The sequence below is a fragment of the Catharus ustulatus genome, chromosome 3 (genome assembly GCF_009819885.2).
Source record: "Catharus ustulatus isolate bCatUst1 chromosome 3, bCatUst1.pri.v2, whole genome shotgun sequence".
Taxonomy (NCBI): domain Eukaryota; kingdom Metazoa; phylum Chordata; class Aves; order Passeriformes; family Turdidae; genus Catharus; species Catharus ustulatus.
The window spans coordinates 21,483,127-21,510,083 of NC_046223.1; the positions used below are offsets into that span (position 1 = coordinate 21,483,127).

General features: G+C 35.1%; 1 protein-coding gene across 1 annotated transcript in view; it reads right to left on the minus strand.

The window, feature by feature from the left end:
• The window catches only part of SPATA17 (spermatogenesis associated 17), an 89,207-nt gene that overhangs the window by 26,410 nt on the left and 35,840 nt on the right, over window positions 1-26,957 (minus strand). The window contains exons 7-8 of the mRNA XM_033055023.1: window positions 10,276-10,479; window positions 5,000-5,151 (exon numbers count right to left, since the gene is read on the minus strand). Of these exons, the coding sequence (XP_032910914.1) occupies window positions 5,000-5,151; window positions 10,276-10,479 (356 nt within the window). The remainder of the gene's footprint in view (window positions 1-4,999; window positions 5,152-10,275; window positions 10,480-26,957) is intronic.

The following is a 26,957-nucleotide window of genomic DNA, read 5'->3' on the forward strand; positions in this document are numbered from 1 at the left end:
TGTCTATGGCAGTGTGAGAGGAGCACAGCAGCACAAGTAGGAAGGAGAACTTCCCAGGTCCATTACTGACTGCTGGGAAGCAGTGTCCCAATGCTATAAGGGACTTACCAATAGGACACAGGACAGAGGAAGTGACTTTCTTGAAATTTAAATTGCAAGAAAAAAACAGAGTGGTCCCTCAGCGTGTTCCCCAAACCTGCCCAAGAAGCAAAATCCCAGCAGTCTAGTGCAGCAAACTAATCCTGATCCTAGAAAAGCTTCAAAACATACCCAGGCTTCTGAGAAAGAACTGCCAGATCTACTGCTGGACTGCCACACATGCTGCACTGCCAGGGCACAGTTAGATATAAAACACAGTACTGCTTATGCAGTTTTTCAAACTTTCATATTTGTATGTACTGTACATTTTTGTAATTTAGTAGGAAAAATGTCAGCAAAATATTAACTCTATGAGATTGTCAAATTTTCATCTGAAGTGTTTTTATACAATAGCAATTCAACTCCTTGTTGCCTTGATTTAATTCAAATAAGAAAATTTAATCTCTCTTTGAAGAACTCCATGAACAATTAGCTCCAAAAAAGCCTTGCTTCTCTATCAGGAATCTGTGAATACTTTATATTAGTTTTTTTTCTTTAATAAAACATCATATTAATTTTAAGCTTTCAAATTTGGATTATACCTGAAGTAATTTTTTCATCAAATCCAATCTTTTCACTTGGGGGACAAAGAAGGAAGCATAATGGTTTTCCATGGCAAAACAACCACAGCAGGGCAGACATCATTTAGTTTATAATGCATGTATATTAAAATCAAAGTGTTAGATACAACAATAAAGATGGAATAATTTATTTAACATATCTAGTGACATTATCTTTAGTGCACTGTTTTTGCCATGAGAAGCCTTCTTGGGTGTATTAGTACAAATATTGTTTCTGGTAATATACTAAATACATGGTTTATTGAAAAGGTATCAATCACTTTAATTGTAACATCAGTAAATCTAAAAATCCTCTGGCCAATTTTATTTAACTCCTGTCTGTGATAATGTAAAGTGGCAAATAAAAGCACAGCCTAGTTCCTGTAGGAAGTAAAAGAGATCTCTTCTGCAGCAAATTCTGGAACTTCTTAATTATACACAGACTTATTATCTGCATCCCCAGTGTTATAAAGTACCAGAACTTCATTAGAAAAATTAAGATGGAAAAATGAAGGCGCTACTTTGTAAATTTCCAGTGGAAATTAGCTGGAAGAAGCAGAGGAATACTGGATCAAAAGAGGGTAATCATGCTTAACTGTGCCCTAGAGCACCCGCATGTATAATACGATTTGCACAGTAACTACCTCTCCTATTACTGCTTGTTTGGAGTATTCTGTGTTAATGGGGTTAGCTAATTTAGTATTTTAACTTAAAAAGACTCTGCTGATTAATAAATGTTGCACACTGTGCTAGTAATTAAAATAAATGGAAGAGTTACAAATAGAAGTTGAATTGTTAAGAAAACATTATCTGAAAATATATGATAATCCCTGTTTATCATAATACAATAACAGTCCAGAAAATATGCAAATTGCTGAAGTTGCAAAGCGTATGACAAACTAAGTGTAATTTGCAAAAAGTTTTCAGATGTGCTGTGTTTGTATGAAATAAAAAGTAGTAGCCATTTTCACTACAGCTAAGTCAGAAACACAGTAAAAGATTTTATAATCTTTAGATTTTATAATCTCTAGAAATTAACATATTTTTTTAAAATTCTCAATCTTAAAGTGACTTGCATTTTAAGTTTTCTTGCCATTAATACCAAGCAGCTCATAACATCGAAGCTGTGCAAGTACAGAGCTTATTTAGGTCACTAATTTCTCTGCAAGTGTGTCTGTCCTGCCCAGCACAGGGTAGCACAGCAGCACCTCAACTGCTGTAAAGAAAAGCACCATCTTGCTGAAAACAAGCCCATGAGGAGTTGGGTGCTGCTGTATTCACACAGCATGGGAGAGGCAGGGTGTGCAAACACTGCTGCACATGAGTAAATCAGTGTGACCAGGGCCAGGCTGTGCACCTCCAGCACAGCACTGAGCACGGACACAGCCAGAAGCTGAGATGATGTTTCTGATGTCACACCAGAAGACTACAATAAATTAGGAAACCTAAGCCTTACACTATTGCTATCGCCACACTGCATCTCATTCTGATGTTTGTTGACTTCATAAAGATATTTAATAGTATACTTTGAAGTATGAGGCATATTATACGAGACAGATTTCATCAAAGTTAATGAAAATAATTTACATTTTCGTTCTCTGGAAAATTAGGCCAGCATGCCGCTGGACGCAACTGAGGAAAGAACTTTTTATACTTCATCTAAATCTGCTGGATCCAGCAGTTGGTGTCTCAAACTAGACAGTATATTAAGTGGCCATCCCAAAGGAATGCAATTGTCATTCCTATCCAAGTGCAGGGGGAAATCACTTCATTTGTATGAAAAATAGCACAATAAGGTAGTAACAGCTTCAATTACATGAGAAAAAGGAATCATTCTTATTAGGCTGGATTACCCAGTTGCTTTTCCATTACAGAATAGGAAATTCCAGCAATTGCTTTAGGTAAGAACAGTATATTCTTTTGGTTTCATTTTTACTGCTTCTGCCTGCCTCAAACTCTCTCACTTTTCCAAATTTTTTCTGCATTTTATCAAAAGCAAGAACTTTCTCAGAGCTTGTAACACCCATCCACTTTAAAAACCACTTTAAAGAACCCTGATAATTAGAGGTGTGTGAGAATTCTGAATGTTGCTGAAAATTTCAGGTACATGCCAACAATCTTTCTGTCTGAAGAGATCTAACACAACACTCACCCTGAAAATAAACATCAAGGAGTCAGTCTGTCATTTCAAACACAAGCTTTCTCAACAAATGCCACATACTTCTGCTGCTCAGTCTCTCCTTATTTTCTAAATCAGAATAATCAGCATAGGAAGCACCACCAGGAAGAAATAAAGTCCCAAAGTACACAATTACATAGCAAAAACCAGAAATTTGTCAATTCATAATAGACACTGCTGAGAAAAAACTGGTGTAGAACTTGCTGGCTCCTCCCTGGAGACCAACATCCCACACAGCAGCTGCAGCATTACTAGTGAGCATTAGTCCTGGTGATGACCTGCAGCTCTGTCATCACCTTTTCAAGGTTGCAGATGTGACCCTTGCATGGTTGGTTGAATAAGAAGCACAAATGGAATGATCACAGCCTGAAAATGTATAATATGCTTTGCATTTAGTGTGCATGAAGCTGAGAGTCATTGATTGTTGGGACATTGCTTCTGTGCATTAAGGATGGCATTAAATGCTTCCTTACCCATAAGGTAAATAAAGACCTCACATCAAATCATATCTACCAAAGTTGGAGGCTCCAAATTTTAACTGTACAAGCCCAATTATTCCCTCACTGAAGAATCAGTGAAACACTTATTGCAATGCCTGACCTTCTGAAAGTGTTGACACAGTAATGTCTGGGGTAAACTTCATCAAATAAGGACTGAGCAATGTAGTCATGACTATAAATGAAGAACATCATCTATCCTCAGTTGGAATGCATCAATCACAACTAATTCAGTGAAGAAAACACTTTAAATGAGAGGTAGAGTATTAATTACTACCTAGTGATAGGAGTTCTTTTAAATTTCACCAGCAGAAATTAGATATAGAAATGAAAAGAAAAAAAGCACAAATTTAAGATGAGATATGAAAACTAAGCTGTTTCCTCCTCACACCAATACATGAAAGAATACAGACAGAAATAGAAAAGGGGAGTGTGTTTGGAGTATATAAAAATATAAAAGGGAGTATAATGACCAAAAAACATTGTCCAAGAGCGAAAAAGTAGTCTAAATAATTTTTTAACTGTTTTTGAATAAAATTTTCATTCAAAGATACTATTAATATTAAAGTGGAGGAAATGGTTCAACAATAAAAACATAGAAGTTGAACCATGTAAATACAACTGATTTTGGCACTCTTAGTCCTGAATCTGACACACAGCAATATGGAGCAGATAAAAAAGCATGAAACAGATCAAAGAAAGCAAAACATCTTGTGCCAGTGATCACAGGCTGCTCATGAGGAAAAGTGATTCCCTTCTGTCCTGAATTCTGGTATTGAAGGGCCAAAGGATTTCCAAGAGCAGTGAATTCAAGTAAAAGGTGGGCAAAACATAATTCTTTTTCTAGTTAATTACAAAGCCAGGGAAAGTGACTTAGCAGGCTTTTATTATGATTAGACAAAACAGTTTTTAACAGTCCATTGTGCAAAGAAAGAAAAAATGAAAAAAAAACCAAAACAAGAAAAAAGGAAATATTTTGGCAACAGCCTTAAATCTTTTGGGACAGAAGCCTTAATCTTTTAGGATGGATTATGCTTGTATTCACGATATTATGTAAAAGAACTGGCCTGTCTGACACTATTACAGCTGCTATGGCTTAGGAAATCAAACTGCTTCAAAGATGATTCCAGTTTTTGTATCATGTTCTAACATGCAACATATGCTCCCTCCCCTTCCAAGTGAGCTGTGGTACTCTGCTGGGAGAGAAAAGAAGTCTCATTGGCACGCAACACCATTTTTTCCTCCCACAACCCATAAACGCCCAGAATATGAAGACTGAAACAGCATTTTTTTCTTTGGCAAGATGCATGTGGCAAGACAGAATTTGCATTTGTTTTCTTATTCCCCATTAAAGCCATCTGTTGCATCACACATTATTATTATTATTACAAGTTCTTTCAGATATTCATAGATAGAGATGGCACATGTCACACAATTACAAGATAGGGTCTCTGCCCTGAGCAGTTTATAATCTAAGGACACAGAATTTAGAAGTATATACATAAAATGTTTTCTAGTAAGCTGTCATGTTTGACATTTCATTTTGTCAGGCATGAGAGGTTTCTGAAAGCACTGGAATAAAGAAAACAGTCTCACAACAATATAAGAAAAACCAAAGGACTCACTCTTTGTCATGTATGGGACTTCTCCATTCGTCCCTTCCTGTTGCCTCTCTGGCCTTGGCTGGAGGTGAATTCATTGATTCTCTCACTCTCAGGGTTGGCTCCAAAGGCTTGTAGCGCTGCCTCAACACTTCAGCGGGATTGCGGAAAGGCCCCTAAAAGGTGTAGGATAATACAAGTGTTCTACTTTGGGGTTACAGCTCTTTTCTTTCCCTCTTTTATTCATGGCATATCGCTGATGAAACAGGATACAAAATGTTTGGAAAGTACAACAAGACCCTTCTCCCAAAAAAATTAAAGCTCTTCATTTTTATAGAGACTTACAAATAAAATAAAAGTTGATAACATACTCTAAAGTTTCAAAGAGAGTGCACTCAAAATTTATTAACTACTTAAATTCACTACTTAAAATTTTAAACAAAAATATTGTTAAAACTGCTTAGGAAAACTTTGTTTTTACTTAGAAAAAAATATTGGTGAAATAAAAGCAATCATTAACTATATCTAAATTCTGCTTAGCAGAAAACTTAAGTATTGTACTTTGCATAGAGTAAGCTTTAAACAACATGCTCTTTTCAATGTAGGTATAAACCCACCTGGAAGGAAACTTAATGCATGGCTTAAGGTACAATTCTGCTAACAGAATTCAAACGCATTACTTTAGTACTATAGGTGTATAGTCCATTTCTGAAAAGTCTAATTTCACATAGACTTTGTAATTCTTAAAAAAATATACATATATGTCTTTTTTTTTAACCCCAGAGTATATTGTTTAATAACCGATTGTATCAGTATCATATGGATAAATAGCAGCAGGAAGTCCTCTCCTGCTGAAGAGACATATCCTATATGTCTCACTTCTAGTATTAACCCTTAGGAACTCACCTGGAATATAATTAGTGCCCTGTGCTACTCAGGGCAGTTTAATGGCAACCCTGGACTTAGAAATATTAAAATTAATTTTTATTTTCATAATTGTTGATCTTGCAATGAACTAGTGAAACCTTTTGAAACTATGAGCAGACAAAGAATCCTAATCACAGCCTTTATTCTTAAAGATATCCTTCTTTAAATAGGTTATCACTAACAAGTCACAGCTGGAGTTACTGCAAGCACTGAGTGAAGACTGTGGGGCTAATAAAAAGAAATGATTCACGCCTCATTTATGTTCACTTATGTTTTACATTAATAGAAACCAATAATAGGAACCAGTTACCATAAAAGTCATGGACCGTAAATAACACAAATGGCAAATAAGTATCATCTAGTACTTTTCACAGCTGGACAGGAGGATTGCTATATTTGAAAGTAGTTAATGGGTTTTTATTGGAACTTTACTTTTTAAAGGCACAGCACCAAGATTTGAAGATATTTTAAGGGTCCCAGTAAGCAAATGAGCATAGTATTTAAACTTCTTGCAGGTATTTTCTTGCTTCTGTTTTCTAAGTCTGCAGAAAAAATATGTTCATTTTTAAAAAACCACAAAATTCTTAAAACAAAATTAAAAGTGCTATCGCCCATGAGTGAATAATCAATATTGGAACAAGTCATTAAAACTAGTCAACAGTGTTCTAGTGATACCTAACTTGATGATCTAGCTATAAAAAAGTTTAAAATTTTTATTAAAACATGAATATTCTGTTACAAGATGTTTGCATTAAGTGGATATATGGAGGAACAAAGAAATAAAATACCATTACCAAATAATGCCAAGAAAAATACATTTGCTTTTAAAAATAGTCTTTCAGAATATTGTATTATTTCTTCATTAAAAATATTGACTCATATTCCTCAAGGATAAGGGCCAAATAATATATCCAAGCAAGGGATAGTCTCCATCTTTAATTTCTGAGACCTAACTAGGAAGTCAAAAAAAAAAAAACCAGTCCATTTTTCAAGTAAAATTTCAACTACCAGTAGAAGGAGAGAGGGAAAGAATGTAACTAAGCAAAGGTCCCTCAAAACAAGGCTGTGATATCCCTAATGGAAGCAGACTATATATATTAGAATACTGAGATAATTCTAAACATTCCCTGAAGATTTTTCTGTTCCTCTGAATCATGAATTTGAAGAAATTTACTTAGTAATAGGGACCTCAGGAATGTATCTTAAATGAAGACCTCTAAAAAGTCCATGTGTCTATTTTCATTTTACAAGATTAAGACTTGTGAAAACTCTGGTAGATTGGTGCTTAAAAATATTTTCAAATTGACAATGCTTGCAAGCATTTCAGGCATCCTGCTTCAAAATGGAAATCTTTATGGGGAGGTCAGGCTAGGAAAAGAAGGGTAGGAGTCAACCAACAATTTTTACCCTGAAGTAAAGTCACACAGCTCTATGCTCTATGTTTGGAATTTGTACTGAGTAGCATAGATCTTCTTGATACCAACTGGTTTGCCAAATAAAGGTTAGCAGATCAGCATTCTTACTACTTTATCACAACATCAGAAACTCATGATAAAAAATACGATCTGCATGAAATTATGTATTCCTCACTGTCCCCATTCCACAATAGATAACAGCATGCAAAAGATCTAAATGGTAATGTGCATTCTGTTATTAATGCCTTTTAATGCATAGATGACTAATTTTAGCATTATCCATGTTTCCATCAAACTATAATTCTAGTTAACTTAGTAATAAAAATGATAGATCTAACTGATGTAGAAGCATCATTAAAATGTTTCTTTTAAATACACTATCTTACACACACAGACCTTACCTATTAAATGCTAAATACCCATTTCCCTAAGAGAAAACTGATAGTCAATTTTTTTTCTTTTAAACATATATAATTGACATCCTCATATAAAATATCCAAACCTACAGGCAATAAAAATTTTAAATACCTGAAAGAAAGTAACAAGTGGGTCTCAGTAAGTCAGGTAGATATTCGAAAAATAAGCTTGGTGCCAAAAAGTGTTACCACAAAGAACGAGGACACAAACATACCTAGTAATTAAATTTCTTATTGTCACACCAGACAACTTTCAGGATGATGTGTTCTGATGGGTTTTCATTTCCAGCTGTTTCATCAGCTCAAACCAGTGTCCTTTTCTTAGCCATACAACCCTAAATTGTCAAAGTGTTGTGCAGGGATTTAGCCGTGTGACTCCCATTAACATCAATAAGAGTCGGGCAGCTAAATCCACGCGCTGTGCTTTGAAAATTTACCCCACAGTGTACATCCCAGGGTGCTGAAAGGATTAAAGTATTATATAGTAAATTCCCTCTTTGAGGTGCAGAAAATAAACAGAACTCTTCTGGTTTGTTCTAAAAGGCTATCTGTGCATGACTGCTGTGTGTGCGTCTGAACTTAGAAAGGTCTATAAAATATTCCAAATCCAAGCAGAAGCTTGTAAGATACTTTGTATACAGTAAAACAGTTTTACAAGAGCACCTTAACAATGGAAGAACTGCGAGTTCCTTACTTATTTAAAAGCCTGATTCCTGCATCATGTTCACAAGGCAAAATCTTTCCTCTTTCCTGAGAGACAATGCAACCAGTCACATCCTGCTCAAGGACTGTCATAGCCCCCTTGGTCCCAGAAGGAAAAGCTATAATGTCATGTTTATGTCAACTTCAAATTCCCCGATCACCCAAACTGCTTGTTGGTTCACACTTGGTCTCAATTCTACTGTGAGTCAATGAGGTCATTCTATGAGGAATCTCAAGCAGACAAGGTAGAGAGAACACAAGGAAGGAAGGAAGGAAGAAAGGACAAACCTGGAGATTCTGAAGTTGATTCTTACTGTTATATATATACTGGGCTCACCTCTACCTCTCCAGAAGTATTCTCACAGGTCTGCACCTTCTTAGAATCATAGAATCATAAAGCTTGGAACAGACCTCCAAGGTCATTGAGTCCAATCTTTGACCAAACACCACCTTGTTCAACTAAACCATAGCACTAAGTGCCATGTGCACTCATTTCTTGAACATTTCTGGGGATGGTGACTCCACCAGCTCCTTGGTCAGCCTTTTCTAACGCCTGACCACATTTAAGTGAAAAATTCCTTCTTGATGTCCAGCCTGAACCTTCCCTGGCACAGTTTGGTGTTATGTCCTCTTGTCCTGTGACTGGCTGCCTGGGAAAAGAGACCAACCCCCACCTGGCTTACAGCATCCTTTCAGAGACTTGTAGACAGTGATATTGATTCACAGGAGTAAAACACCATCAACAATATATATTTAAATTGCTTATTGCTGAAGTTGTTACATTTCTGCAGATAGGTGATAGTTTCACCGAAAGTTGCTAAGGACTCATTTAGATGCATTTTCTTTCTAAGCAAGACATAGATAAGGACATTTAAATATAGAATGCAGTACAAAAAGGACAAGTGTCAGAGGTTCTGAAGATGTTGTGTCACTCAAAGTGAAACCAGCATGGGAAGTTTGTGTGTGAGCTAAATAGAAGATGCAGTATATTGAGCAAACTGAAAAATTCTTCAGAATAGAGGGAAAGACAGAACTTTTCAATCCCAAAAGTAGTTGTGTCAGGCACCTACTGACAAAAGCTACATGTCATCGTACTGCCGTCAAGTGAGGAACACAAAGTCTCAGAAGTTTTTCTTGGTCACATTCCCAGTAGGTTTTGATAATAAGGGGCAAAAGCTGTTTTGTCATCCTGTAAGATATTCACTTTGATGCATTATTTCACAGATGTCCATTACTTAACAAAAAAAGAAAATAATCTACTTGCAAATATGGTGACATCAACTGAAGTTAAAATTGAGGCCATGACAGCTAAGAATGGAAGCTGGGCAACTTATTAAAGCTGACACACACCTAGTGGACACAAGAGGGCAAGAACTATTCTGAACTGAGAGGATGCCTCAGTCTTCATATGGCAAACAATTGCAAACTGAGGACAAAGTTATCACAACGGCTTGATTTTTCCTTTCATTTCTCCTTTTAAAAAAAAGTTATTTAAGACAGGAAATTAAGAATTCCAGCTCTAATTAACCATAATATTGATACTCAATTATATCAGGTCATACTTTTAAAATATTATAAATTACACTTTTCTTCCCAAGGGACAAAAAACAGCATATAAATAATCATAACTCCTTGTTTCTACATAAGACCTAGATTTCTTTTTCTATAAGTCAAATTTGTGTCAAAGACTTTATATCCTCAATACAAACACTAGATTTATATTTTTTAAAAATTCACAAAAGGAGTTTTCTGACCTGGTGATCCAACTGCAGATATTCTGTGATAATCTGTGATAAAAGATGTGAGCAAGAGCTGCCTCAGAGTCACTGGAAAATGTTACCTGAGGTTTCTGCCTGCCAGCAGGTAGCAGAGGCAGTGCTGAGACAAAAGCTGGAGGCTTTTTACAAGTTGGCCAGTCATAGAGCTCATTGGCAAAGGAAGGCCCCGTTTTCTTCTTTCTGTGGGTCAGTGGCTTTGACTTCCGTAGCAGCAGTTCCATGGGATCTGGGGATTTTCTCAATGGCGAATTGTAGATGCCTGGGATCTGAGCAGAAAATGGGATTATCTTTGACTTCAACTCATTTAAATTTCTATATACACTAGGAACAAAATCAGACAGTGGCTCCTACTGCACTTTTAAAAATGAAATAGTCATTAGTTAAGGAGAAATAGAAGAGAATTTATGGAATACCAAAACCCAGTATTTGTTTTTTTCCCCAACAAAATATCCACATAATTCCTGGATAACTATTACAATATGTTTACTAGCATAAAGCATGTGAAAAACAAAAATTTAGCACAATGATTTCTGAAGTGTGACTGAAATAAAAAGTTTCATTCATCACTGAATTTTATTATTTTTTTTACATCACTAATTGTATGACTAGTATGATATGATATAAAAATTGCTAATATAAAACACATATTTCATATTCCAGTAATCTACATAGTTAACAATCTGTGAATATCTGGCATGTCAAAATTATGTGACAGACTGTTCCCAGGTCATACCTGTATATGTAGGGATATTATCAGTTGTATATAAACAATTCCCAAACAGATATATGTGAGCTTACTGAATTAATTATTAACTATTAAATATGAGAATTCCTTTTACATATTGCACAAAGTGACTAAATTTCCTATAAAACAGATAGAATATGATTAAAATACACAAAAATTAATTTAAAGATACTGAGTTGCTTTAAAGATAATTATATTTTCTACAAAGGTATACTAAAACTTTAAATATAAAAAGTTAAAATATATTGTCCTTTGCTTTCATCATAATTCTAATTACTAATAAACCTTGAATAAAAGTACTAGGAAAAGAAAACGGTTTCAAGATGTGAGGAATTTTAAGAAAAAGAGTAAATGTTTAAAATCTTGTATTGCTTCTTTGGAACACTACTGAGAATCCATGAGAAAACTGTGTAGGGAGTCAGCCTCCTCATTAAGTATTAAACTCTTGGGGCTGAGAGGACGGAACTCTCCCCAGTTAGCTCTAATGCATTTTTAATTAACATATCCTACTGGGAAGTTCCAGTTTCTTGTGTCAAAACAATTGAATAAGGCACATATAAAATACAGTGTCTAAAAAAGTATTCAGAGATGCTAGCTTATTCAAAATAGTGTTGAGTTATTCAAAATTTTAAAGGCTTCTTTCTTCATCTCTAAGTTATACGGGTCTAATGAGAATTTATTTTGTTCCTCTGTTATTTGTTCCCCTCTTAGAGCAAACCCTACAATCTATTTCACTAATGGGCAAAAGGTACAGTGGGAAAGTGGACGTGAATAGAGGTAAGTGGCAGAAACATATGAATGCCAAACAACCACTGGTTGTTCCTTCAGCTCTTCAGGATGCCAAATTAGAATGGCAGGGATCCATGCTTCAAACAGCAGGCAAGCAGAATCTCTGGAGTGAATGTGAAATTCCAGGTCCATCTCTACAATCTGTAAAGTCCAGCCGCCACTTAATCCTTTGTTCTGCAGATCTGGCTCTTACTCACATAAAGTTACAGATTCTCCTCATGCTGTTATTTTCATAGTATTCCATATATTGTTATATTGCAATCTTCTTCTCAGCCCAGTAGAGTTTTGCCTGTGAATGCTTGATGACCTGTAAGTGCTACATAAAGACAAGTTCCATGTGTTGTCTTGGAATTTATTGCACTCTCCCAGAATTACTGAATGCAGTTACACCACATACTTTTTACACAAGTTCTCTCAAATATAAAATGCCACAGTCAACACAAAGTCCATACAAATGGAATACATTAGATTCACACAAATCAGAACCTTTGCTGGAGATACACAAACCATCTCTATGCCATGATCATTGTATCTCTTCACTCATTAGTCCTACCACAGCCTTTGGATCTGCCTATGTTAAGATAAATTAAATTTTTGCCTTCACTATATTGATAAATACAATAAATAGCAAAGTAATAGCCTGCAACTACTTTTTTTTTGCATATTTCACGCAACTGCTCATTGTGTTGTTGCTTCACTTTTCCACCCCTTCCTACACCATCCATACTCAGCTGTGGAGATTGTGTTCTAGCCATGCCATGAGTGTGCAGAGGTTCCCAGCTAGGGGGAGAGATACTGCTTTCATGGTATATCTGTGACACACATCTTTTATAGAAAGGGACAATGGCACTGAAAATTTAAATATTATCCAGGATAGAAATATCTCCGTGCTTATCACTGAGAATCAGGGTGAGCTAGAAGAAAACACTAAAGTTTCGTACCAACTCTCTAAAGTTGACAGGCATGGATTTGTTGATCAGTAGCAAATCCTTATCAGGTCTGTGTCTTCCCAAAATTTATTTGCACCCCTTTTTAAGCCTTTCCTTAAAAAAAAAAAAAATAAAGTATTAGGTTATTTCAATCTGCATAATACAGTTTTAAATTTTGGGTTTTGTTGCTTCAAAGTGTAAAAATGCAATATCTGAAATAATGTAAATGTTCTTCCTCTGAATAATTAAATGCAAGAATAACTTTAAATCTGTGTTCTGTCTAGGCACTTCTTTTAGTCACACTGAGAGATAGTGTAAGTGTCTCTGTGTGTAAAATGGCTCTCTGAAACTGCATTTTGCAATCTAACAATATTCTATGTTGTGCTTCTTGGATTAAATGTTTGGCAGTAATAAAAAACTATAGTCCATAAAGGGTTCAAACACTGTGAAATGCTACTGAATATTTCCAGGAATACTAATAAAATTGGCTTTTAGCACTTTTTAATGAAACCAAAATTAGCCATAATAAATGTAGAAACCCATTGATTCAGTGTCTTTGGAATTTTTATTGCTGAAAAGGTGTCTTAATAAAGAGTCATCTTTTGTTGCTCTGTTTTTTACATACTCTGAGGTTAAATACATAGAGATATTCTATCAACTTTGAAAATGAATTTGTAGTTTAGAGAGGTCAGCTGGACACTTTAAAAGTTTTTGCTTCTTCTACAGACGAAGTTCTTTCAGATCTGGGTCAAAAATTGATTACAAAGTGCATATTTAAGTAATTATTTTTCAAGCAATCCTTGTTAATTGCCTTGCATTTTAATTATATATGTTCAAGTATTCAACAAGACACATAACAGAGCAATCAACAGAGTTGGTATCTAAACAGATAAAATTAATACTAATTTACTCTAAATTCCCCAAGGTTTGAGGTAAGTTTAGGCCTAGATTTAAAATTGGAGAGTCAAGGGGTTGAGTTTGATTCCACTTTCCAGTTTAGAGCAATCACTAGAAAAATTGCTTCCATTCTTTTTTTAAAAAATATCTCTGCAAATTTTAGTCTTGTTGGAATTTCTTGCACTGTGCAATGTGATGATGAATACCCTATTCAATCTGTCCTCTGCAGGGAGCTGGCAGTCCACAGAAGTCTCAGAGATGTACTTAATATATATGAATATCTTCTTGAGACAAGTACAATGTATTAAAAGCATTACTTCACATTTTTCCTACTTCAATAAAATATTCTCTCAACTACAAAATTATTGTACTTAATACTGCTTTTTCAATGGTAGAAAAATATTTGTCTTGGATATTACCCCATACTATGATTTCAATATTTTTCCCACCTTTAGTCCATAAGAAAATACGTAACACTCCAAAATATTACCATAGATTACAAAAAAGTACCTCTGGTCTACAGGGAGAATTACACATTTTCCTGTACCCGTCCTCTTCAGCACTAAGAAGGGACTCTGTCAAAGCCAGCTTTCAGGACTTCATTTCCAGGGACAATTTTCTAAAGTGACAAACACTATGGGGAAATCTGTGCTAACTGTTAAAAAACTTACAACTGAGTTATTTGCAGTACTGTCATGCTAACTTCCACCTCAATAAGACCAAAGAAATCTCAGGAGGGGACTCTGCTAATAGCTTCTTACTGACCTCCTTACATCAGGCCCTTCTGGTGAATGGTGGCCCAGTGGTGAATATGGCAAATGAGGTGTGAAAGCAGAGATATATTTTTTTTAAGACTATGGTTCTGACTCGTCAGGGAAAAGAAAGACCAAAAAAAAAAAAAAAAAAAAAAAAGAGTGAGAGACAGAAATGAGTTATACAATAGATATATTTTCCCCTAGAATTCTCTGCCTCAGACCTTCCATCATGGAAACCCAAGCATGACCTGGAATATTAATTGTGTCAGGTCAAGCATACTGGCAAATGTACCATTTGTTACCCAGTCATCCTTAGCATTACATTAATATTTTGAATCATTTTGCATTTCTAACACTCTATCATTTAGTTTCCTCCCAATCATTTTCTTATCTTTATAATAATGGTCAAATAAAAATGAGGAAAAAAATCATAAGGAAACAAATATGAATTTAATAAACATTAGCAAGGAAAAGATTTGGGGATTTTACAGTCTGAATTGCTTCCACCACTAATGCTGTATTTACTCAATGCTAAAGAATATCCATTTTTTTTCTTTTCCTATTTATCATTTCAATACAAAGAGAAAGAGTTAACTTTCTGTCTAAATTAATTTCTTTCCAGAATAAAAGAAGAAAATTATTAAGGAGCTGCCTTGAAAGCTAAACTATGAAGTAAGGCAGCAGCAAAAGAAACAGAAAGAAGGAAGAAAATAAAAAAAAAGGTGCAGGTAGAAAGGGAAAGAAAAGGCTGTGTTAACCATGTTGGACAGTTCCTCGAAAAAGACAGGTATTATAATAAATCCTGAGCAGCTTAGATTCTGCAATTTTTATTTACTAATTAATCATTTTTTTCCTACTTCTTGGCTGAGCTTTTAAAGTCTATGTAAAAAATTGCAAATCAAGTATGTTCTATGATACAGCATAGCTATTGTGTTGCAAACAATAAAACACATGCAAAATTAAAAATGAGCTGAAGATATATTGTAAGCATTAAATCAATAGAAAGTGTATTCTGATATATTTATATATTTTACTGTAACTTAACTAAGACATAATAAAGATATGCTCTATTTTAATTACTTTTTCATATCAACTCTGAAAGACTGAAATAATCAACATATATCATGAATATAAATGTTTCCTTTAAAAGTCATTAAATTTTATAAAAAACAGCTTTGAGGGAGGAAGTTTGTGCAAGTGGTTGTCACAGTAAGAACCTAAATAAAGTGCTACTTTCTCACTCAGGTCTTTTAATGAGGAATTAAATAAGAAAGAAAAAACTTCAACTAAACAGGGACTTAACTTGAAAATCCTTTCTTTCTCCATTGTAATTTGTAAAAAAACCTAAGCAAGCTGAGAGAACAGGTAAGAGATCTTTAAAAGCCATAAAAGTAAAAGCATGAAGGAGAGCTGTGAATGAAATATTTGCTAGAGATGGGATTGCTGAATCAACACTGACCAGTGCACTTCATCATAATTATCAGGACATACTACTGCCAGGGGATTTATAAAAATCCCACTCAGCAAATAATTGCCCTGCTGTTAGGAGATAGTCGGAGTGTTAACACACTGTCACAGTCCAGCGTTTAGTAAGATATTCAACATTCAATTACTCTTGCTGAGAACTAAAAGGAAACATGATCATTTCTCAGCTACTGCAGTTATGCTTCCACATGAATTCCAGGGAACAATCCTGTTAATCCCCAGATATAATTTCCCTAAGAGGGAAAAGAAATACCCTAAAACATTAATGATTCACAAGGAAATAAGTGTTTATATAATGTTGCAAACATGTCTGTAAAAGAGAAGGAATTTTAAACTTCTAAATCACTAGTTTTTTACAGACTTTCAGAATATTTCATCTTTACTAAAAATAAAAGGACAAGATTTAATATCAGATTTATTTCAGAAAGAACATCTATAAAAAAATCTGTAAATACTGTTCTAGCAACAAGTATAAGACAATGTCCATGAACTCAAATTCGAAACATCAAAATATTTAAGCTACAATAGAACGTATTCTACAACAATCTGCAATTTTTTAACTGATGTGAATGGAGTTTTGTGTTAACAAGTAAGAAATACATTATAAAGTTTATGCAGATGTTGGGAAAATACCATTGTGTGGTTTAACATTCCAGTTTGAGATAAAACTTCTTTACCACGCCTGAAAATAGGAATAATGACACCCAGTTTCATGAACATAGGTTGTTCACACTGAGCTAATGCTACTCCTCAGGCCTGATCCTCTAATCCCTGAAAAATATACTGTCAGGAATTTCATCTAAATTAGAACTGGAGGACCTAGCCTGTTATTGCACCTACAGTATTTTACCTTCTTTGAGATACTGCTTTTATGGAGAGACTGAAGAATTCATAAATGAGTGATGAGTAGAGTATTTTCTTTCAAGTGGGATTAATTACTTGTCTTCTTCTTAATATACATTCTGCTTAAACAGAGTAATAGAAACATTAATTATTGTTATTCTGCCTTCAGAATGTAAAGCTTGGTTCAGTCCTTTTCATCTGTGAAATGTTTGCTTGATATCAAAATAATAGTGCAATGACAGTTTAAATGCACTTGTATAAGTAAACCAAGCGGCAATTTTATGGACTATACAATGAGGTGTTAAGGAAATATTCAAGTCCAGTATCCTGGCCACAGACCATAAAACCAACCTCTAAACATACAAGGCACTAAGTTCAATTGCAGGAAACAACATTGTAATTGAGTCTCCAAACAGGTACCAAGTGCTTGGGCATTTAGGCACCAAGACAAAGGAGAAACATAATCTTAGTTTACTGCATGAAACAGTGTGGCACAATATCCAAAACACAGCAGCCCAGCAGATGCAGTGGCATGCCAAAAATGCATCTACCTTTCATTGATTGTCTCCCAGACTGAGCCTTACTCTGTCAACTCTAATTCTAACACAGGCTCTTCATGACTTGACTAGATCAGGGATAATAACTTGAACGAGTGAGTGATGGCGTGGGAAACAATACTCTTAGGATGAAGACACAACACAGGGACAGCACATTCAAAATTCTCTTCCTGTCTTCTCATCTGACTTCTGATTTCAAAACAAGCAGAAAAATACAACTTAATTGCTGAATGGCTTTATTTTAAATATAGGAATGGGAAATTCCATTACTGTTATAATTTTCTTTTTAAGAAGTGCTAGGCTGAATATGAGATAACATACAAATTATAAGATTCTCTGAAAAGAAACCTGCTTCTAAAAGCACCTTGAGTAAGGGGCAGTGAAAGACCTTAGTCTGAAAAATAATCTCTGAAGGTGAATTTATTCTTCTGAGTGTCAATAACTGTCTGTAAACATACAGACAGTATTTTCTTCCTCCTATTTTGATGCTAAAATTATTTATCTTGTGAGAAGTTTTCAGAGCCATAAAAAACATTCCCACATATGAGATATTACGTATATCTTTAAAATTAAAATTTCATCCATTTTCTTTGTCATAATGGAAAACAAAAGCTTTGGACAAAAAAATCTACTTGATATTCACTCCTTCTCTAACTGGATTGAGAAAAATCCTTATCATGACACCACTTAGAATCTTTGAATTTGTAACACCAGAAGTTACCTGCAAAAATATATCAGAAGAGAGTAGAAGCTCCTTGTAAGAGGTAGAGATGGAAATCATATCGAGATTTTCCTTTGCCAAGGATAAAATTGTTAAATAGAGAATTGTTTTACTCCTTAAAAATGCATAGGTGCAACCAAAACAAAATAACATTTCATTGCTTTGCCTTGTGCCTTATGTCTGTTGCCTTGTGCTGACATGCGAGTATTCCCTCACAGACATATATGCTGACAGATTTATTAAGCAATTTGCTTCAGTAAACCTATAGGATTAGGCAATGAGTAAAAACTCAGAATGTGGCAGAATGTTTAACAAAGCAGTCTGCAATCAGACCAATAAACAATGAGGGGAAGGTTTAATGAACAGTCATAGTATTGTGTAGGGAAAGAATAATGAAGGAACAGAAACATGTTAGTGTGATTAGTAAAGGTAGTCAGAAATTAGTAGAAAAGGGTGAGATAATCAGAAATAAACCCCAAAGATGAAAACTTTACTAAAAGATTGTTAAGTGGAAAAACTGAAAGCAAAGCAAACAATAGATAGAGAAAGATGTACAGTGTCTGTCGTGTCCCTTGCAGGACAGACACAACTGCCAAATTAACAGTATATATTAGATACTAAACAAAAGCACTGAATATTGAATAAACAGTGCAAGTTAATGAAAGAACTTTACCATTATGCTATTCTGTTGCCCAGGAGCTGAAAAAACAAAAGAACTGGTGTGTGCATCACTAATCTTGAAGTCTCGTTAAAGCAAGGATACCCTCAGTGCCACTTCTTAAACAACAGGAAGGTTTGCTGTTGAGACATGCATGGTATTTTATCTTCATGACTTCTCCCATGCCATTCCTAACATCTCTCTTATGCAATTAGCTCATCCTTAGCATGTACTTCTCCTAATATAACAGGAGAAAAAAATTACCTAAGCAAGACCATACCAACTTGGTTAAATACCAGATGAGCTACTATGCATCAACCAAATTTATACCAGTAAATATTTCAAGAATTTCAGTGGAGTTCCACTCTTTCTGAATGTGGCTTTGTGAACTATTTAGCTGATACAGTTCTGCATTGTGATTTCCTTGCCGTATAGATTCTTTCTTAAATATTTTTACACACAGCCAGCATTCAATATATTCTTACTAGTTTTCTGACCCTGCAGTAATCCAACCCTTTTGCCACCCCAATCGACAGTAACACACAAAATGTGGTCATGTTTTTCTAAGATCTCAGCACGTACACTTTTTGATAGATCACACAGCTTGTCCTTTAAACTCTGCCATTAATCCTACCCACAGGAATTGAGCACGAAGTTTGTTGTCTAGAAAAAATCCACCCAAATAGGGATTATGCAATTCAGAGCCTGAAAAAGACAGTTTAAGTGCAGGGGCCTTCTAGCTAGGGGATTTTTAAATGACTAAGACTGAAATGTTCAATGCTATAATACATGGTGGACACAGAGATGTCAATATCAAGTTTGTGCAACGAGCTACTCGTAAGAAGAAACTCTCAGAAATACTGCCATGTCTATAGGAACATACCTTTAAAAATTAAGCTTACATAGGATCAATCAGAAAACAGCACTCAAACTTTGTATTTTATTGTGTGTGTTAAGCTTTTTCTAATTAGAGATTAATATTTTGTGCAAACTCTCATTTCTTTGAACAGTTAACCAGTTATCAAAAAAACTGAAATGATTTTATAGCAGACAGCCTTTAGGAAAAATAGAGTTTACAATACTGTCACAGATAATACTTAAAAGTTCATTCACTGACTATCTTTAAGGAATAAGAAGTGAGTATCTTGTTTTCTGGGAAGTAGGACAAAAGGAGAAATTATTGATTTCTGTTGGAAATACTTTCACTTTCCACTTGTGCTAGGCTTAGAATTAAGAGAAGAGTGAATGGGAGAGAAATACTGTTCACTGACACCAGGAAGAAACACATCTGAAACAGCTCACATCCATGCATTTTTGCATAGGAGATAGGTTATGGTATCAGCAGATAGCACTGCCTCCATCCTCTAACCACAGTTACACATTTCTGGGCATGAAGATCACCGTGCTTACAATCTTGGTTTTGGCCTTGACTGTACTTGTCCTACCTAGCGAGATAACCACTATTTCCTAGAGGAAGAAAATGCCTGATTGAAAAGAATATGAGTAAAACTGGAAAATCTATGGAAGCTGCAAAGTTTCTTACTGAATTATTTTGGCAGTACGTGCACCAGATGGATTCTGGAGGTGTATTTTGGCCTGATTCTGGAGGTATATTTTGGCTTTCAGCTCTTTCCCTCCTTTTTACATCACCATGATACTGTGTTGAGTAGCAGAATTACAGTTCTGTGTCCTCAAGATTAGTTATCCCAAAGGGAAAGAGCTGGACTCTGGTTCTAAGAGAGCTAGAGATTCTTGATTGTGTGTGCAAATCACTTAAAGGTCAATTTTGGAATTTAAAGCTGGCATTCAGGCACAATGTCTTTCAGAATCACAAACAGCTCAGTTACTGGCTTCCTTCTGTTTACCTTACTTTGTCCTTCTGTCTGACAGAAACATTATGCACCATGGACTGAGATCTCTTCCAAGCCAACTGAGACAGGTGTGGACAGTTCCCTATGAGGCACAAGACTGGAATGATTTTGCCAGGGTGAATACCTGTGAATACACTGTTACATCTAGCTTCCAATGGGAAGTGAATACATGAGGAAAGCTTGCTGATCAAACATACCTGTCACACATACTGTCAGAAGGATGTACTGTAAATTGTGAATCCTTTGGAAATAATATTTTATAAAAACAGAACGCTGCAGCATGAAGTTCTCCACATAAATGTGCAATTTAATTGTAGCTGCAAGTATGCCAGAGAGCTAAGAAAGCTCACTTTCTCCTCTGTAATTTAAATAGGATTTTTCACAGTACAAGTTTTGGAAAGTACTCAGAAACATCTGACTACTTGGCAGAGAAATGATGAGTGGATATTAAACACCCATGGATAGGTGGGGATGTTCACTGATTGGGGCACCCAGAATAAAAAAAAAATTAGCTATTTTAGGTCATCTTCAGGAAGTATTAGTACTTATAATGAATGATAATTTCATCCCCTGAATGTTTTAGAGACAGGATAATAAAATTACAACAGTAAAGAGGGAGGAAATAAAATGTAAAAGGTAAGAGCTAATTCATTCTTCATGCTAGCTCAGTCCTTGGCCTTTCCTGAACAGACACTGCCAATAGTAACAAATTATGTATAATCATTTTGTGATGTGGACTGTTCACTCGGGACTAAGCTCAAATGACCAAACTCGCAGCCTTGTCTCTTAAACTGTGGATCTGAAGATCAAAGGCTAGGGCTTTATCCACTGAGTCCTCACCTTTATAAGAATAAAACTGCCAGCTGTCCAGAGACAGAGTGGATGTCAAACAGTGTCATTTTAGACCAATTGTTTTTCAAGTTCTTACAGGACAGCACATTAGGTTAGAAGCATATTAATCAGTTGTGTCTCCTGAATATTCATTAACCTGCTCCAGGAAGGATTTTGTGGCCTTTCTTCTTTCTCACTTAGAACATTAGACATTTAGACCTGAATAAGTGCAGTAACTTCAACAGAATTAACTCCTGATTTCCAGTAATGTGAAAAGGGGAAAAAGGCAGTCAGTGTAATGTTTATGAATTGCCATCTCTGTTGACAAGAAAAAATCATTAAAAGAATACTTTAGCATTAAATAGAATTTGAATTTAAAATATTTTACTCTAGGAACTGACAAACGATAAATAAATATGGAAAAATGTTAACACAATTATGGAAACAATTAATAGAAGTGATATTTTGAGATCTACAGTAAATACAGAAAATCAAAATGAAACTGTTCTTAGAAACAGAAGAGGTTTTTACTTCCTTTATATTCAAATACAGAATCCAGAGAAGTTTGCTAAATGATTCCCTTTAATCTAAAATGGAATTGCTTATGGAGATACACAGAGAGAGTAAAAATGGAAAAACTTGGTTCTTGTTGCTGATAGTAGAACTTTTCACTGTTACTCACTTGAGAGTAACTCACATCAAACATTTCCTTCCTTCTCACAGAGCATTATTCTTAAGGTGAGGTTTTTGGCCTTTTTTTAAATGTTTGCTATAGTGCCTAATCTAGTAAAGAGTTACTTTTTTACATGGTTATTTCTGAAAAGGATCATCTCATTCAATAATAGTTCCATTCAAAATACCTTCTTATTTTATAGCATCAGTTATAATATCCTTACAAATAACTCTTTACAAAGCATTATTTCAATAGGAATAAATGTGGGCCAATATCAGCCACATACTTAAGTGCATTAGCCTTGACTGAACAGACAGATGATGACACACTCAAGTAGGCAATGAAAACTGTACTGTGATCCCAAAAAAGAAATTGTGTCTTGCTACTAAAAGGAATGTCATAGTTTCTAAAACTTCTACAATGAAAAGGGCCTATTATTACACAGGGACTTTGTCCTTCCCTTGCAGCTCTAAATTACCAGGATCTTATGATCAGTATCTGTTTACAAACTGCCCAAGGACATCAGGAAAAACTATCACCCTGCCAAAGAGGGCTGAAAAGCTATGGACTTCAGTGTTGCTTGGAGTGGCAGAGGCAATCCCCAGAACCAGATGAAATTGTGGAGAAAGAATAAAGCACTTCACAGTTCCATGATCTCCTGTGACTGAATATCAGAGACAGCAAAGCTGTGCAATGAACATGCATGATCAAAACAACTCTGCAAGGAGAAGGAGTGAACCTGGCCTTTGAAGGAAGCACAACTTGAGAGCTAGTGTGAATGCCAGATCTCTTAACCCACTTTCCCTGTCTAGGTTTAGTCTTTCTCTGGGTATTAAGAGAGGCAGGAATTGAAGGAATGCAGAGGCAAAAAATGAACATCTAAATATTACAAAAATAGAAAGTTGTACAACTAAGAACTGCAAGTCCTTTAACTACTATTCACTGGAAACTGAGAGTATTCTTGACAGTAATTATATTGCTCCATTGCTCCATTTTATTTCTCTACCCTAGGCCATGGTGTTGGCCACTGACAAAGACAGGATGCTTGGCAAAGGAGCCTTCAATCTGACTCAGTCACATCTTCTAATTAGTCAGGGGCTATGCTATACAAAAGTCAAGAGAAGACATACACACAAAACAGCATGATTAATTTTTCTAAGGTCTCAATAGTTAAAGCATTCAGATAAAACAGAAGCTCATAGAGAATGGAGGACCAGTATTAGCTCATCTACTCTCAGCATGATTTATCATAGAGCTGGAGGCCCAGGTTTAGAAAAGAGGTTGTGACTCAGTCTACCAGTCACAGCAATGATAACAATGATAATGTATAACATCCCCCTATTAACAATGTAAAGGTATGTTCTGCAGTTCTGTGACAAAGTTCTCATGATTTTGCAGATCAAAAGAAATTTGGCTTCCTGGACTAGTTGTACATTTATTTTGCCTGACAAAAAGTAATTGTGTTTATCTGTTTAGAAACAGAAGAAATAGATAAAAGAGAATTTAAATTCTCTTCTACCTCACCCAGTATTGTTTGCTATACAGTAAAAAACCATAAAGGGAAAAAATCTGTTCTGCTGATTCTCCAATCCTCTCCTGAGTGACAGAAGAAATTGTAAAAGCAGAAGGCTTTTTCAGCTGTGACACTTGGAAAACTATTTCCATAGGGCTCTTCTCCTGAACTCAATACTTTCCAGGACACCACTTGTATTTCAGTTACCCCTGGCTTCTGCTCCCCATCCCACTGTGGACTTGCAGGTGTTGATGCACCTGCTCCCACTCACAGAATCACCTCAGCATTGCTGCTTGCTCTGTCAGCAGATACTGAAAACAACACAGGTCTGCATTGTAGCTCGATACTGGATCTCTGTATTTAGACTGTCATACTCCTGACTCTCATCACCATTGTAAGACAAAGACCAACTACAAAATTTCTTGAAAGCCTGGAAATACCAATGACAGGAACCATGCAAGTACATATTTCAACACAAGTGGGCTCTTTGTCCCCATTTCTGCAAAGTGCCATGAATATATTCAGTGCTTTTCTCAGTTGTTGACTTTAAAGGTCATTTGTCAGCACTTGGCAGGGGATGGCCCTTACTACAAATGTTGGCCTTGAAAATATGATAAAGAGCAGAAGTAAGAACCTATTCAATTATAGTGAAGGTTGTTAATACAGAAAGAGGAACTACAGGGATACAGAATAATAATCTGCATATGTAAACATGTTGATAATGGAAAACCACATTTAATGAGTAATTCATTAATTAATGACAATTTGAAAAAAAAAAAAGATCATTACCACTGCAGTGGAAATAGCATACTGTGATTCTGGACTAATAAGAAAACCTTAATTATTGTAAATTTCATGTCTCAATAAGAAATCAGAATTCAGTTCACGATAAAACAGGTAAAAATGATGAAAACAAATTGTGTCACCAATAGGAAATTATAAGAAATATTTTTAACAAAGACTTGTTAAATATACAACTTTTACTATGTTCATCGTAAAGTCAAAATTTATCAGCCTGGTAAGGTAAAAAACACATAAGAAAAGGATTGAGTTATATAAAAATTTTAAAACCAGAAATACCAACAATCCTATTTTTAAAATTGAATTTGGTTTGGAAGTCCCGAAGTTACCACATCATAGATTTATTTCTTGCTATATTTTACATTGGAATCTCTTGCACTAAGCAACCAGAAAGTGTTTTTTCTTTATAAAGTTACAGTTTATGAAATAAATAAATGCTTGAATAGCAAGTTAATTCATAAAAAGGACAAAACACTAAATTAATCACAGGCCATGCTATTATGTCCACACCAGAAGCCCCTGTACATTCCTGACACTCACATTCTTCTGCTTTGCTTCTTGAAAGTAAAACAGTGTTAGCAATTAGGAATGGGCACACCTTGTATATAGATAAAGATATAGATAATGATACAGATATATAGATAAACACGCTTCTGAGATGTTGTTGTGGGCTCCAGCTCAGGAGAGAAAATGAAAATTGACATGTCCTTCTTAACAAAAATTGAGTAGCAACAGCTCCTTAATTCTTCCATCAATAAGCACCCTTTTCTTATCCTTTTGGCCTGTATTAAAACCAAAATATTTCAAAGTAGAGGATATATTTGAAATAATTATTGCAAATACAGATTTTTCAATTTTGCCCATGTAACCTGCCTCAACACCTGCAGCCTTGATGCATGAGGTGGCTGAGCTCCATCACTGAACCTCATTGCGTATGGCAGGAAGGGGAGGAGAACCAAACTTTGGCAGGTCATCTCTATAACTTACTGGGCTTTAGGTAGTGCATGAGTCTACAATAAATCCAGCTCATCAATGTCCTCTTTTCATTTGCTATGTGCCCTGCTTACAAGTGATACGTTTCCTTAACTCACTCAAAAGTGTTGACTTTTGCTGCCTGTTTCTACTGAGACATGAATGGTCCTTGCTCAGTAATCCAATCAACTGTTCTTTGAAAACAGCAAGATGTAGCTGTAGTCAGATCAGAAGTGCAGACATTTAGAGAGTAAAATGCCAGGCACAGAGCATCAATCCAGTAAATTCTGCATGGAAATAATTTGCCCTGTATCTTAGCAAGACATCAAATTCCACAACTATGTGGAGTGTGGAATATAGACTTCACAGTAAGTAGTTAACTTCAAATATATCTTTGCTGGTTTTCAAGTTGTCTGTAGGATTTACATTGATTTACATTTACTTATGTTTTGAAATACCACCTGCAAAAGAAGACAGCTCTTGGAGCTCAGTTCTCTGACAAAGAAAAACTTCTGTGCATCTCAGCAAGGAAAACAAAATTTTTTTTTGTTCTGCTAGCTAAAAACACTGTTAGCTAAATTCTAATTCTGCAAAATTAGTAATCAAAATTCATCAGAACATAACAATTACTGCTGCCCTTTACCAGCACTCCTCCATGGCTGAAATGAGGAAATACTTGCCATTCCTTAAAAAGTGTTACAGCTTGCTAAGCCTGTATCACTGGAGGTGAACTGAGCCTACAAAATTCTTACTAGACCACAAGTCACTCAGTGTCTCCAACCCAACAATTTTTGTATTCCAGGTAAGCATATTAATGTTGACACATGTATAAATTGCACTGTTCAAAGCAAGAATTCACAATTTTCTACAGTTTAAAGCAATGTAAAATACTGTGCAGATTATTCTTAATATCCCAGATCTACATGGGGAAAAATAAATTATAGTGTGCCGATTTCAATCATTAACTCATTATTGTCTAATAACCATTGAGAAAACTTTTTATGCTGGTTTTTACATATATTATACTATGCTTTAAAAAAATTACTTAAATCTAATTTACACATCAGGTTTTCATAACTGATATCCAAATTAATCAAACCACATTTCTATTTAAAGGATATATCACAAATAATTCCCAAACAGAAGGGAAGATTAAATATTTTTTCATTAAGTGTAATGGTATTTTTCCTGCATTCTTTAGGATTAGCAGTTCTTAAACACAGATTTTAATTAACTATTTACAAAAAGCAAACATTTAGTTCATATTAATATTTCACATTAATTCCATATCTCTATGGAGAATAGTGTTTGGAGTCACCAAACATTTATGGAGAGAAAATCCTTTTATTTTTTTATGTAAGTTTAGAAGAGAAGACTAAAAAAAAGGCAAACCCACAAGTTTTACCAACCATATCAAATTTATATAAAATATCTATCCTGCCATATTTACCTATCTGTTTAAAGCTGCTTGCATAAGAAAGTTTGGAGTAATACCAGTAATATTGATACAAAACAAATTAATAATAAATATTTTAAATTGATGAGGCATTTTAGAGTGAAAACAATCATGCTAAATAAGCTGATTCAGGAAGTTCTAAGAAAAGCTTTAGCTGAAAACCCATATTTACAATCTATCCTAAAAACAAGCAGAACACTGCACCAACTCAAGCATTAGCTCAATTAAAAAAGAGGGGAAAAAAATGA